We start from the raw sequence: 12508 nt of genomic DNA on the forward strand, positions 1-12508 counted from the left end.
GCTTCCCTGGAGGACACTCCGTACAGTAAGGATTTCCTGTAGGTTCCTTCCTTTTACATCATCATTTTATGTCAACATCAATCCCTTCAGAGCTACTTAGTGTCCACTCAGTATTATCATCTACTTGCCTCCCTTTCCCACCTCAGGTTTCCTTAAAGGAGTTATCCCAACATTATGCCATTACCAGCCAGCTTCTTTGTTGCAAACAGTATTTTTCACTTCCAGTGGAATATGAAGAGAAATTTGAGAGTCTTCTTAGGATTGAACTCAGTATTTGAAACAAAACTGGACTTTAATTAATGTTTTCTTAAAAGAATGAATGAATGCATGAATGCATGAATGCATACATACAATCTAACTACATGTAAAGGGTACTGTTAGCCCTTCTTTAAAAAAAATTTTTACCTGTGTTTATCTATGTTCATAGTCTATATCTGTCTTTATCTCCATGTACATATATGCTATGCCACACGTCTTGAGTTCAACCACACAATTTGTGGGAATTAGTTCTCTCCTTGTACCAAATGAATCCCCAGGATCAACATCAAGTCATCAGACACGGTAGCAAGGGCTTTACTCTGCCTACCCACCTTACTGATCCCTGATAGCACTTCTTAAGAGCAGTGCCTACCTACCAACCATTTCCACTGAGAGTTGTTATTCCTGACTAAGGTATCATTTAGACCCCGTAATCACATTTAAATGAAAAGTGTTCCAGAGGTCAGCCCTAAACACCTAGACATATGAGCAACACTAAATGGACTTGGCAGATTGTATTTAAGTGTGTGTGTGTGTGCGTGTGTGTGTGCCAATAACAATTTAAGAAAAGATTATGAATTTGAAGGGGATGGAATAAGAGGGGCAGAAATTTTGTAAATACAGTGCTTGTGAATGAAATTATCAAAAAATTTGATTTTTGTTTAATCCACTCATTTGGATCTCCTACGTTTTCAAGGAAGGACTTCTTTATGTGTCCATATATCTTTTGGATTAAAGATTAAGCAAGGAAATTCTGAAGGGGGTAGAAATGTCCTGGTCTGGCTGTGTCACTCAGCAATAGAGCTCTTGTCTGGTACAAACACTGCTGTATGAATTACTTCTCTATTGCTGTGATACAACCCCATAAGCAAAGCAACAGAAGGAAGAATGTATTTTGGGCTTATGGTTCCAGAGAGGTAATAGTCCATCACTATCACAGCAAGGAAGTGTGGCAGCAGGCAGGCCGACAGCAGAAGCAGCAGAGTTCACAAGAACAAAGCAGAAGCATGAGGGAACTTGAAATGGTGCCATTCTGTACGTTCTCAAACCTTGCCCCAGTGACAGTTAAAGCAGTTTTCAGAAGGCCTCTGCAATAATCTTCGTTGTGTTTTGTATGTAGACACCCTTGTCCTGATGTTGTCTGCTAAGATGGAGGGAAACATCACACACTGCTGAAGGCCAGGGTTTTCAGTTCAACAGTCCACAGGATCCCGTGGCCTGAGCATTTTGTTGTCTACTTTGCACTACCATGTCCCCATCTATAGAAGAGAGTGCATGGTTGGGCTGCTTTCCTTAGAGGGGAGTAGGGGGCCTTTGTGGATGGCATGCAATGTATGACAAGTTGCTAGTCATATATTGGTTACTGAGAGGTGATAGCTATCATTCTTAATTTTAAGGTCATTAAAGAAAGTCTACATTTTGGTTTTTGGTAATTTTCCATCTGCCTCATTACTCTGAAAAATTGTTTCTCTGTATAGAATTAAATAATTTGGAGAAGATTATATATAGCTAGCAGTGAGCTATATTGCTATCAAATTTCTCAGTGTAATCACCTCTCTAATAGTGCCACTCCATAAGGGCCAAGCATTCAAACACATGAATCTATGAGGGCCATTCCTACTCAAATCACTACAGTACTGGTACTTGTCAGAGACATACTGAGCACGAGGGTGGATGCATAGCCACTGCCTGTACCACTGCCATAGACACTCTTGGACCATTACTTGTCAGTTGCTACTAAGACACAAAGAAAGAGACTCTCCAAACCCTGCAGTTCATTCAAGAATAGCAAAGGGGTACATCCTGGGATACAATGCTACAAGATGCCACATACAAGAGGTGGCAGGCCACCACAAAAGTGTTTTGAAACAAAGAGCACTGGTTATGGCGCTTCTTTGGTATTTATAGCAGTTACTCAGAGAAATCTTTATTTTGTTCTACAGCTTTAGGTTGGTGCCTTCTAACTGGAAAGGCTGTTAGGGCTTTTCATTACCAGTATGCATATAAAAAGAGCCTTTATATGGGGGTGCATGCCTTTAATACAAATACCCCAGAAGCCTAAAGAGGTAGATTCTGTGTAAGGCTAGCCTGGTCTAAGCCAGTTAGTTGTATGGCAAAAACATAAAAACCTGGAAAAAAATATAAAATACAATGAGTTTTCGATTCTACTTCCATTTGAAGGAAATGTGTTTATGCTTCATTGTGCTTTAAAAGCAGAATACTGAAGCAGTGCTCTGAGGAGGTGATTCGGGGAAAGTTAAAAATAGTAAATACTTTGCCATGTCACTATTGCATGCTTTGGTAGAATCAGGATTAGGTAAGGATCAATACTGCATTCATGTTTTTGTTTTGTTTTGTTTTGTTTTGTTTTGTTTTGTTTGTAGGAGACAAAGTTTAAGGAACAAAACCTCTGGGGACAGAGTGCTGGCCTAGCATGTACAAGGCCCTAGGTTCCACTCTAAGGACTATAAAATGGAAGAAAGGAACTGGGAAGCTAGGGAAGGAGGGGGTAGAGAAGGAACATAGCTAAACTTTTATTATGTCAGATCCCTGCTGCCTTGTTTTTCCACAAGTTTCTATAGCTTTTCTGCCTACCTAAAATTGGGTGGTGTTGTCAAAGTATTATAAAAGTACAGGTTTTTCAGTAGTAACTTGAAAATGGTATTGGTTGAAGGAACAAGATTCAGGCTCCCCTCATGTTACAGTATATCAATAGTCTAAATATCTGGCATGTAATAGGTGCTCAAAAATGTTCATAGAGTTGAGTGAGATGTCTGTGAATAAATGTAAGAAAAAATTGTCAGCTACTTCATTTGTTCTAAAGTAGAATATTAATTCATGGTGTCTTGCCTTCTGTACTTTGTATATTCTCATAATTTTAAAATTATGGTAACAGGATTATTGTACTGGTTCCTCCAGATAAAACCCCAAATAACTAACTATTCCAGAGACTCAATAAGGTTGACCTTTCTGGTTCATTAACCTACTGTATTAGAGTAATGAGGTTAAGGGGCTTGATGCTGACATTTGTATGCATTATACCATTTGATTCAAAGCATTATTTTTAAAAAACAGCTTTATTTAACTATGTAGAGTACAGCCCCTGAATTTCAAATCATGCTACACCAAGGAGTCACTTTGTGATATGAACAAGTAACTTACCCTCTCCAGGTATCGATGTGTGTGTGTGTCATACAAGGAAACTCATCCTAGGCTTATAATTCAATGATGTTCAGCATTAAATGAGATAAGGCTCATAAAGTTCTAAGCCTTATCTCTTTCCACAAAGCCTTTAAGATTCATCATCACCTTAGTGGTAGAGTTTGCATCTTGGCCTTTCCAAACTTGCATTGTCTTCAGAGCAAGGACTTCTTTGTTGGCCTCTATAGCCTGGCTTAGCTTGGGACCTTTACACTTAACAGTCACTTAACAAGTCATTGCATTGAATGATGTGGGTAGTTTTCTAAAATCATTAAGTTGTTTTCTAGAAACTAAACTTTTTATGTTGTAGAGGTTACCCCAGCAGATCTTGAGTGTCACTTTAAATAACTTGAGAAGACTCAAATGGAATCCTCAGATTCAGATTTGAGTACTGCAGCCAAAATACATCCATAAAACCCTCCTGCATTTTTTTTACAAAACAGGTAAAATTTATTCCCTGGCCAGGTACTAAATTTGAATATCAGCATTTGAGAAAATAACTTTTTGAATTACCAGATGAATTGATTACCTATTTATTTAAAACTTCATTGCTTTAAATGAATACTGTTATATAAAGCATTATACCATTATAGCCTCACTTTTTTAATTTCTAAAGGAAAAAATGACAGTAGGAAAGTGGATGTAAATATGGAAAAATGAACAAATAAGAGGAGTCTGAAGAGCCAGAGCAGGTAGGGAAAGAGAGTGCTTTACAAATGAAAGCAGATGTGTGAGATTACAAGCTGTCAGATCACAGTGTGAATGAGGATGATAAAGGAGTTCCTTACATAGTTTATAATTATTCATTTTTCCCAGTCTAGTCTCTTTCCATAGTATTCACAGGAGGGAACATGGTACAAACCTTCCTTTAAAAGTGGCTTCTCCAGCAGCAGGAAGAAAATCTGAGAAGCAAAGTCTTTCTGACTCACTATTTTGTCTTTTTTCCTCTGAATCATACTTGTGTTCCTGTGGAACGCTTTTCAGGTAACTGATTAATGAACAAGAGTTAGTTACAGCTGCAGGGAGCTGTAACTGTAAAGTTCTCTCACAGTCAGTGTTACAGAGGTCACTGTGTCTCACAAAACACAGGTCATTAATGGGCCCAACTGTGACTGCAGTGACTGATGGATAAGCAAGAAATGGAAGACTTTACCCAGACCTGTCTTTAACAGGTGTGTGTAGTAATCGCACCCATAGTTAGGTTGGTTTACACCAGCTGATCACAGAAGGTTTTCACTTTTTCTCACCCCAAATCCTATGTAGACACTCTCACTCTCTCTCTCTCTCTCTCTCTCTCTCTCTCTCTCTCTCTCTCTCTCTCTCTCTCTCTCTCACACACACACACACACACACTCTCTCTCTCTCTCTCTCTCTCTCTCACACACACTCTCTCTCTCTCTCTCTCAATTTCCCTTTACTTTTAGAAAAAACAAATAACTGTAGAAAAGTATAATTTGATTTTTGTATTATGTAATACACATATAAAAATGAGCATGGTGTAAATTGTGAGGCATTAATAACAAGGTAAGTACTATTTTATTAGAATTTTTAACTGCTTCCCCATTTACAAGGTTTGTGTTAGTAATTTCTCAGCAGCAAAGTTAAAGGTAGTCATTGAAATGACAACAAATATGCACACATCTAAGAATGTATTTATGTTGCAATTACCACACCCGTGCCTGCCCCCCTCCTTGCTCCACTCCCTGTGGGTCATGCTGGCTAGCTGAAATGTGCTGAGCCAGAGGTCTTTGGTGAATATCTCTTCTTAGTACAGACTTTAGTCAAATCACCTCAATTATTGCATCACTTGCTTTGGCTCTCAGATATTTTCTTAGACTCATCATAGTGCACATATTTTAAACAGAATTGTGTCTGAATCTTTTTTCCCTCTTATTTAGTGATTTCTAGTAACTATCAGACCTGTCTTGGCCTTCTGATGCATTATCCAATCATCGGGGACATACACTCACTGATACTGAAGGCCCTGTTCCTTAGAGACCCAAAGGTAAGCTTTCTTGTGGAAAACATACATAATTTTTTAAAGTTGTGTGAAGAATCAAATCCTCAATCTGATGTATTCCTAATGATTGTTGTAAGCCAGAGTTCACATATCCCATTGGCCAGTATGTTAACAAGTGAGTTCAGTGGATATTGTCCTAAGAAACTGCACCCCAGCAGGTGCCCCTGTTCCTCAGCAGGTTGTCTGGATCTCCTGTCTCTCAGTTAGCTTAATAAAGACATGGGAACACCTGCTTCTTCAGCCAGACTTCAGTCTTTGATAGCCCCTCACAGGGGATGACTTAATTCAAGTAGGGCTTCTCAGGCCACATAGAGTCAAGAAAAAAGAGCTATACTAAGGACTAAGCCTATAAGAATTTATCAGGGAAGTCTTGCTCTCTTGCTTCTTGCCCCCTTGCTTCCACAATCTCCCCATTCCCTTCCCCACTCTCTCCTGTTCATGTCCCCTTCCCCCCTCTCCTGTTCATGGCTGGCCTCTGCTTTCTTCTCTCTCCTCTCTGCCTTTCTCTGCCTCTGCTCCTCTCTTAACTCCCCTCCCCATGCCCTAAGTAAACTCTATTCTATACAACAACAACAACAAAGGATCACTGATTTAGGATATGAAAGTTTATGTGTGTATACATGTATTATTCTATTGTGTAGCCTACAAGTCACGTAATGAAGACTCAGACAGACCTGAGCGCTCATCTCCTTATTTGAATATAAAGCAATTCATTAAAATTTTCTTCATACTTCACAGAAAAAAAATGTGCTCTTTTACAACTAATGCTGTATTTCTTGAAAATAAGAACATTTAATGATCTTAAAAAAAAATTGTGAATCCTTGCTGGTTTTGAGCCAAACAAAAATATTGGATGAAGAGTGAGAGAGAAAGCTTCAAATTCGAGGATGAGAATGCCAGGCTCTGGATGGTAATCCCAGCCTTTGGCTCTTTGGAAACTCTCCCAATAGTCATGTTGGCAGTTGTCAGACTGTCTCTGAGTCAGTCAGTCTGTCTGTGAGTTCTGTTGCCAAAGCTCTGCCTGTTCATCTTGAGCATCCAAATGTAATAGAAATCTGATTCTAAAGGATTTTTTTTTTAACCTTTTTCTGGTTGGTGACATTAACTTTGGGTATATTTTCTATTATATTACTTAGAAATTTCTTTACCTGTTGTTTATAGAAATATTATCCTTTATTAGCATCTCTGTTATACAAACAATGTTATAAGCATGAAAATAAAATCTATGCTTCTTTTTATATAAAGAGAAACCCTTTTTGGATATGGCTTGTAAACAGCACTATTTGTGCTTTGCATTTCTGTTTTTGTCTACAGGTGTATGTGTAACTCACATGTACCCTGTAACTAAAAGCCCCTCAGAAAGATCAAGGAGCTAGCAAAGTTGTAAAGAGGAAGTTGCTAATCAATGATGAGTTTTGGTCTCCAGACTTAAAGCACATTGTGCTATCTCAGCATTCAGAGTTCTAAGGAGTAGAAAATGGGAGATTAACTAAACTTCAATTTCTATTCATTCTTTTGTTTTGTTTTGGGCTTTTTTGTTTTTTGTGTTTTGTTTTTTCGAGACAGGGTTTCTCTGTGTAGCCCTGGCTGTCCTGGAACTCACTCTGTAGACCAGGCTGGCCTCGAACTCAGAAATCCCGAGTGCTGGGATTAAAGGCATGCAGCCTATCATTTTTTAAGTAATATTTTATTAATTCTTTGAGAATTTCCACAATGTATTTAGAAAATATTTACCTTCTTCCCAAATTCCTCCCTATCTACTGAGTTCCAAGGCCTTTTGTGTTTGTTTTAAACCCATCTAACCGATTTTGTGCTGCCCACATACTCTTGCATGTGGTGCTGCTTCCTGGAACATGGTCAGCCTCCCAGATTTCACACCCATAGAAGGACTGACTTTCTCTTTCAGAAGTTGGCAGTTGCCAGTAGTTCCTCCTCTAAGGTAGAACTTTCTGCTCAACGCCTCCTCCCCAACTCCCAACTCCTCCCCCCACACACACACTCTCTCACACACACACACACACACTATGCGGAAATTTTTATCTAGCTGGAGCTCATGCAGGACCTGTGTGTGCTGTCATAGCTGCTGTGAGCTCATATATGCAGATGTACTGATATGTCTGAAAAACAAGGTTTTGTTGTAGGCATCCACCACTTGTCAGATAGCCTATTCCGGGCTAGGCACTCCTCAGTCTCGTCTCTACATGCTGACTAATGGTGGATGATCATGTTAGAGACTGTCTACTGCAGAAAGAAACTTCAGTTCCATTGATCAGTGTCACTGTTTTTTGTGCCAGTACCATTCTGTATAGCTCTATAGTATAGTAAAATCAGGGATAGTGATACCTCCAGAAACTCTTTTCTTATTCAAGATTGGTTTGTTTTTGTTAAGGATTTTTGCATCGAGGTTTATCTGAGAGATTTGTCAATAATGTTCTTTTTCTGTTGGGTCATTGACTGGTTTGGTGTTGGAGTAATACAAGCTTCATAAAACAAATTTGGAATTGTTCTTTTTTGTGTTCTACAGACAATTTTGAGTAGTATTGGTATCAGGTATTTTTTAAAGGTCCGGAATAATTCTATGCTATATCTATGTGGCCCTAGATTTTTTTTAATTAAAACTGTTCCACATCCATACCTCCTCCCCACCTTCCCACCCCCCGTCTCCATGTGGATGTTCCCACCCCACTCCCACCCCACCTGACCTCTAAACTCTCTGTGATCTCCAGTCTCTTAAGGACTAGGTGCATCATCTCTGAATGAACCCAGACCCAGCAGTCCTCTGCTGTATGTGTGTTGGTGGCCTCATATCAGCTGGTGTATGCTGTCTGTTTGGTGGTCCAGTGTTTGAAAGATCTCAGGGGTCCAGATTAATTGAGGCTGCTGGTCCTCCTACAGGGTCACCATTCTCCTCATCATCTTCCAGCCTTCCCTAATTCAGCCACAGGGGACAGCAGCTTCTGTTCATTGTTTAGGTGCAGATATCTGTGTCTGACACTTTCAGCTGCTTGTTGGGTCTTTCAGAGGACAGTCATGATAGATCCCTTTTTGTGAGTGCTCCATAGCCTAAGTAATAGTGTCAGGCCTTGGGGCCTCCCCTTTAGCTGGATCCCACTTTGTGCCTGTTACTGGACCTTCTTTTCCTCAGACTCCTCTCCATTTCCATCCCTGTAGTTCTTTCAGACAGGAACAATTATGGATGAGAGTTTTGACTGTGGGATGGCCAGTTGAGATATTTTTAATTACTCTTGCTAGACCATAGGGTTGTTCTGGATCTACTTAAATTATTTACTTCAGCTTTATTTAGTCTTGGTAGATCATATACATACATACATACATACATACATACATACATACATACGTATATCTATATATAATTAATGGGATGTATATTTTTCTTTTTGTCTTTATTTTTTTGTTTTTCGAGATAGGGTTTCTCTGTGTAGTCCTGGCTGTCCTGGAACTCACTTTGTAGACCAGGCTGGCCTCAAACTCAGAAATCCGGCTGCCTCTGCCTCCCAAGTGCTGGGATTAAAGCACTGCCCAGCTGGATATATATTTTTAAAGTACACCCTTATGAATTTCTTCAGTGACTATTGTAGGGTTTCCATTTTCATCTTTGATTTTATAAATTTGAGTCTTTTTTTCTTTTGGTTAATTTCCTAATGGTTTGTCAATCTTGTTAATATTTTCAAAGAACCAATTATCTCTTCCCATCTTTTATTTTAGGGTATTGTTTGGGTTTTTTCCAAGGTCTCGGATGTATCATTAAGTATGAGAGATCTCAAATTTTTAGTATAGGTGCTTGGTGCTTAAAACTTTCCTCTTTAAAAAACAAAATAAAACAAAACAAAACAAAACTTTCCTCTTAGGACTGCTGTCTTGGTCAGCTTTCTATTGCTGTGATAAAATACCATGACCAAAAGCAATATGAAGAGGAAAGGGTTTATTTCATTTTATATCTTGTAGTTAGATAGCATATAGTTGGCAGATGTGATGCAGTATGTTATTCCAGTTCTCCTATATTTGATGAGGCTTGCTTTGATTCCTAATATGTGATCATTTTGAAGAAAGCTCCATGGGCTGTGGTGAAATGTGCTCTAATGTCTGGGTACAGTGTCCTGTAGATGTCTACTAGATCCATTTGACTCCCAAGTCTCTCTCTCTGTTTCATTTCAGTCTGAATGTCTATTCAAAGGAGCAAGGAATTGAAGTTTCCTACCACCACCGATCAGAGTCAATCTGTGGTTTTATATCCAACAGTATTTCTTTTATGAAAATGGATACCCTTCTGATTGGTGTATAAATGTATGTGTTTAGAATTTTAATATCCTCTTGGTTCATTTTTTCCTTGAATGAATATTAAGTATCCTTCCTGATCCCTTCTCACTAATCACTTGCTTGTTTCTCAGTTCCATTTGCTTGGAAATACTTTCTCCTTCCTGTCACCTGACCATGGTATCTGTTGTTAATAGGAGGTTTGGGTTTTTGGAAGCAATAGAAAGATGTATCCTGTGTTCCAATACTAGTCTGTGTCTCCTTTAAGAATTGAGACTGGGGATTCTTTTGCTGACTTAGACATCTTCTTTTTTTATGGCTATTTTCTTGATTTACATTTCAAATGTTATCCACTTTTCTGGTTTCCCTCTGTCCCAGAAACACCCTATCCCATCCTCTCTCACCCTGCTTCTATGATGGTGTTCCTCCACCCACCTACCCACTCCCACCTCCCCGCCTTCAATTCCCCTACACTGGAGCATCTATCCAGCCTTCATAGGACCAAGGACCTCTCCTCCCATTGATGCATGACAAGGCCTTCATCTGCTATATGTGCAGCTGGAACCATGTGTGCTCCTTTGTAGATGGCTTAGTCCCTGGGAGTTCTGGGGAGTCTGATTGGTTGATTCTTCCTATGGGGTTGCAAACCCCTTCATCTCCTTCAGTCCCTTCTCTAACTCCTCTATTAGGGACACCTCGCTCAATCCAATGGTTGGCTGATAACAACCGCCTCTGTATTTGTAAGGCTCTGGCAGGGCTCTGGCAGGGCCTCTCAGGAGACAGCTATGTCAGGCTCCTTTCAGCATGCACTTCTTGGCATCCACTCGTCTTCTGATAAACTATCCTATAGTGCTTTGTTCCCTCTACCTTCCTAGGAGTGTTTAACTTTCTCTTCAGACCAAAGTATTCTTTCAGTGTTCTGTAGAGCTGGCTTGAGGGTCATAAATTCCAAAAAAATCTATTTTTATCATGAAAAATTGTTCTCCTTTATTACAACTGATAATTTTGCTGAGCGTAATAATCTGAGGTGACATCTGTGATCTTTCAGAATGTGTAGATCATCAATCCAGACCATTCTGGTACTCAGAGTAATTCCAGGTGTCTAATCAGTTTGCCTTTGTGTGTGATTTGAGCTTTCTCTCTTGCAGCTTGAATATCCTTTCTTTGTTCCATATAGTTAATTTTGATTATTATGTGGCATGTGGAGTTTCATTTCTGATCCTATTTACTTGGTATTTTTGTATGTCTCTTGTACCTTGATATACATTCTTTTGAAAAATTTTCTTCTATGATTTTCTTGAAAGTGTTTTTATGCCTATGGCCTGGGTTTCTTCTCCTTCTATTCCAATAATTCATATTGCATTTATTCTTTTTATAGTATCCAGAGTCTTCCATACTCTGTAACTAGTGGGGTTTTTCCAAATTTAACATTTTCTTAGATTAATTTACACATGTTCTTTACCTTGTCTTCAACCTCTGATACTCTTTGTTCTTTATTCCAATTGATCTGTTCCATTGGTGAGACTTTCCATTATTTCTTTTTTATTTCACTGACTTAATACTCTTATTTCCAGTTTTTATTTCTGATTACCTTTTCTTCAAGAAAGAGTTCTATTTCTTTATTAATTCTATTTTCATAGCTTTGTTTTCTTTACCACATTCAACTGTTTATTTTTGTAGTCTTCATTCTAGTGTCTTTTCTTTGAGTTCCTTAAACGTAATTATAATTGCCATCTTGAAAGCACTATTTTTTCTAACTACTAAGTTGCTTCTTTCAGGGTAAGAAATTGTTGTTATGAGGGTAAGATTTTCTGAAGTTGGTTATTAATGTTGTTTATCTTTGGGAGATGGAAATTCAGCATCGGAAGTTAAGCCATTGGTGATATTTCTTAGATGTCTGGTCTCACCTTTGTTGCCTAAGTGTTTTAGTCTTTGTCTGCTGTTAACCTATATTGTCAGGATGTGGGCCAGTTGAGTGATACTTGGGGTTCAGTCTTGTAGGTACTCTGTTTTGATGTACAAATGAAATATCTAGTTCAGCTAGGAACTGGTGCAACTTCTAAGCCTAGGAACATGCCTTTTGTGGCGTTAGAAGAGCCTAGCAACTGATCTCCAGACATCTGTGGAGGGCTCACTGGTTTCCAGAAACTGTTCTTGGATAGCAGGGATGGGGGCCACATTGGGAATATATCATCATGCTAGTGGCAGGCCACAGGATATTTCACCATCCTCAAAAGGAGGTGACTAGGAGTCCTTACTGGGGTGAAGTGACTCTTGTACAATTGAGCCCAAGTTCCTTTTTTGTATTTGGGGGTTGGCTCAAGGAAGAAAGAAATGAATATTGTATCATAACTTGCCAAACTTAGCAATTTTCTCTAGGTAAATATGATCTTTTTTGAGTAACTTACCTAATTTCAGAATTCTTTATACTTATTCCATTAATGCTTATTAATGTAATCTAACTACCCTTTCATTTTAGTGTGATTTTTATAGAATACTTTTTATTTCAGTAGAATATAATGAAACAAATTCTATTAGTATTAAAAGTTACGATTCAGATTTGTAGGCAAACTGGTGGAACTAGAAGAAAATCACTCTGAGTGAGGTAACTCAGACTCAGAAAGACAATCATGGCACATATTCACTTGTAAGTGGCTAGGAGCTGTACAATAAAAGACAATCATGTCATGGTCCAAGACCCAGAGAGAATGGCAACAGGGAGGACTTACGGGGGATGCAAGGATCTCCCTAGGA

At 38.8% G+C, this 12508-nt stretch overlaps 1 protein-coding gene across 1 annotated transcript in view; it reads left to right on the forward strand.

The window, feature by feature from the left end:
* Window positions 1-12508, forward strand: part of Tbc1d5 (TBC1 domain family member 5) — a 462126-nt gene that overhangs the window by 326629 nt on the left and 122989 nt on the right. The window contains exon 15 of the mRNA XM_021186156.3: window positions 5358-5464. Coding sequence (XP_021041815.1) covers window positions 5358-5464 — 107 coding nt within the window. The remainder of the gene's footprint in view (window positions 1-5357; window positions 5465-12508) is intronic.

The sequence above is a fragment of the Mus caroli genome, unplaced genomic scaffold (assembly GCF_978045245.1).
Source record: "Mus caroli unplaced genomic scaffold, Mus_caroli_1 scaffold_18, whole genome shotgun sequence".
Lineage (NCBI taxonomy): Eukaryota > Metazoa > Chordata > Mammalia > Rodentia > Muridae > Mus > Mus caroli.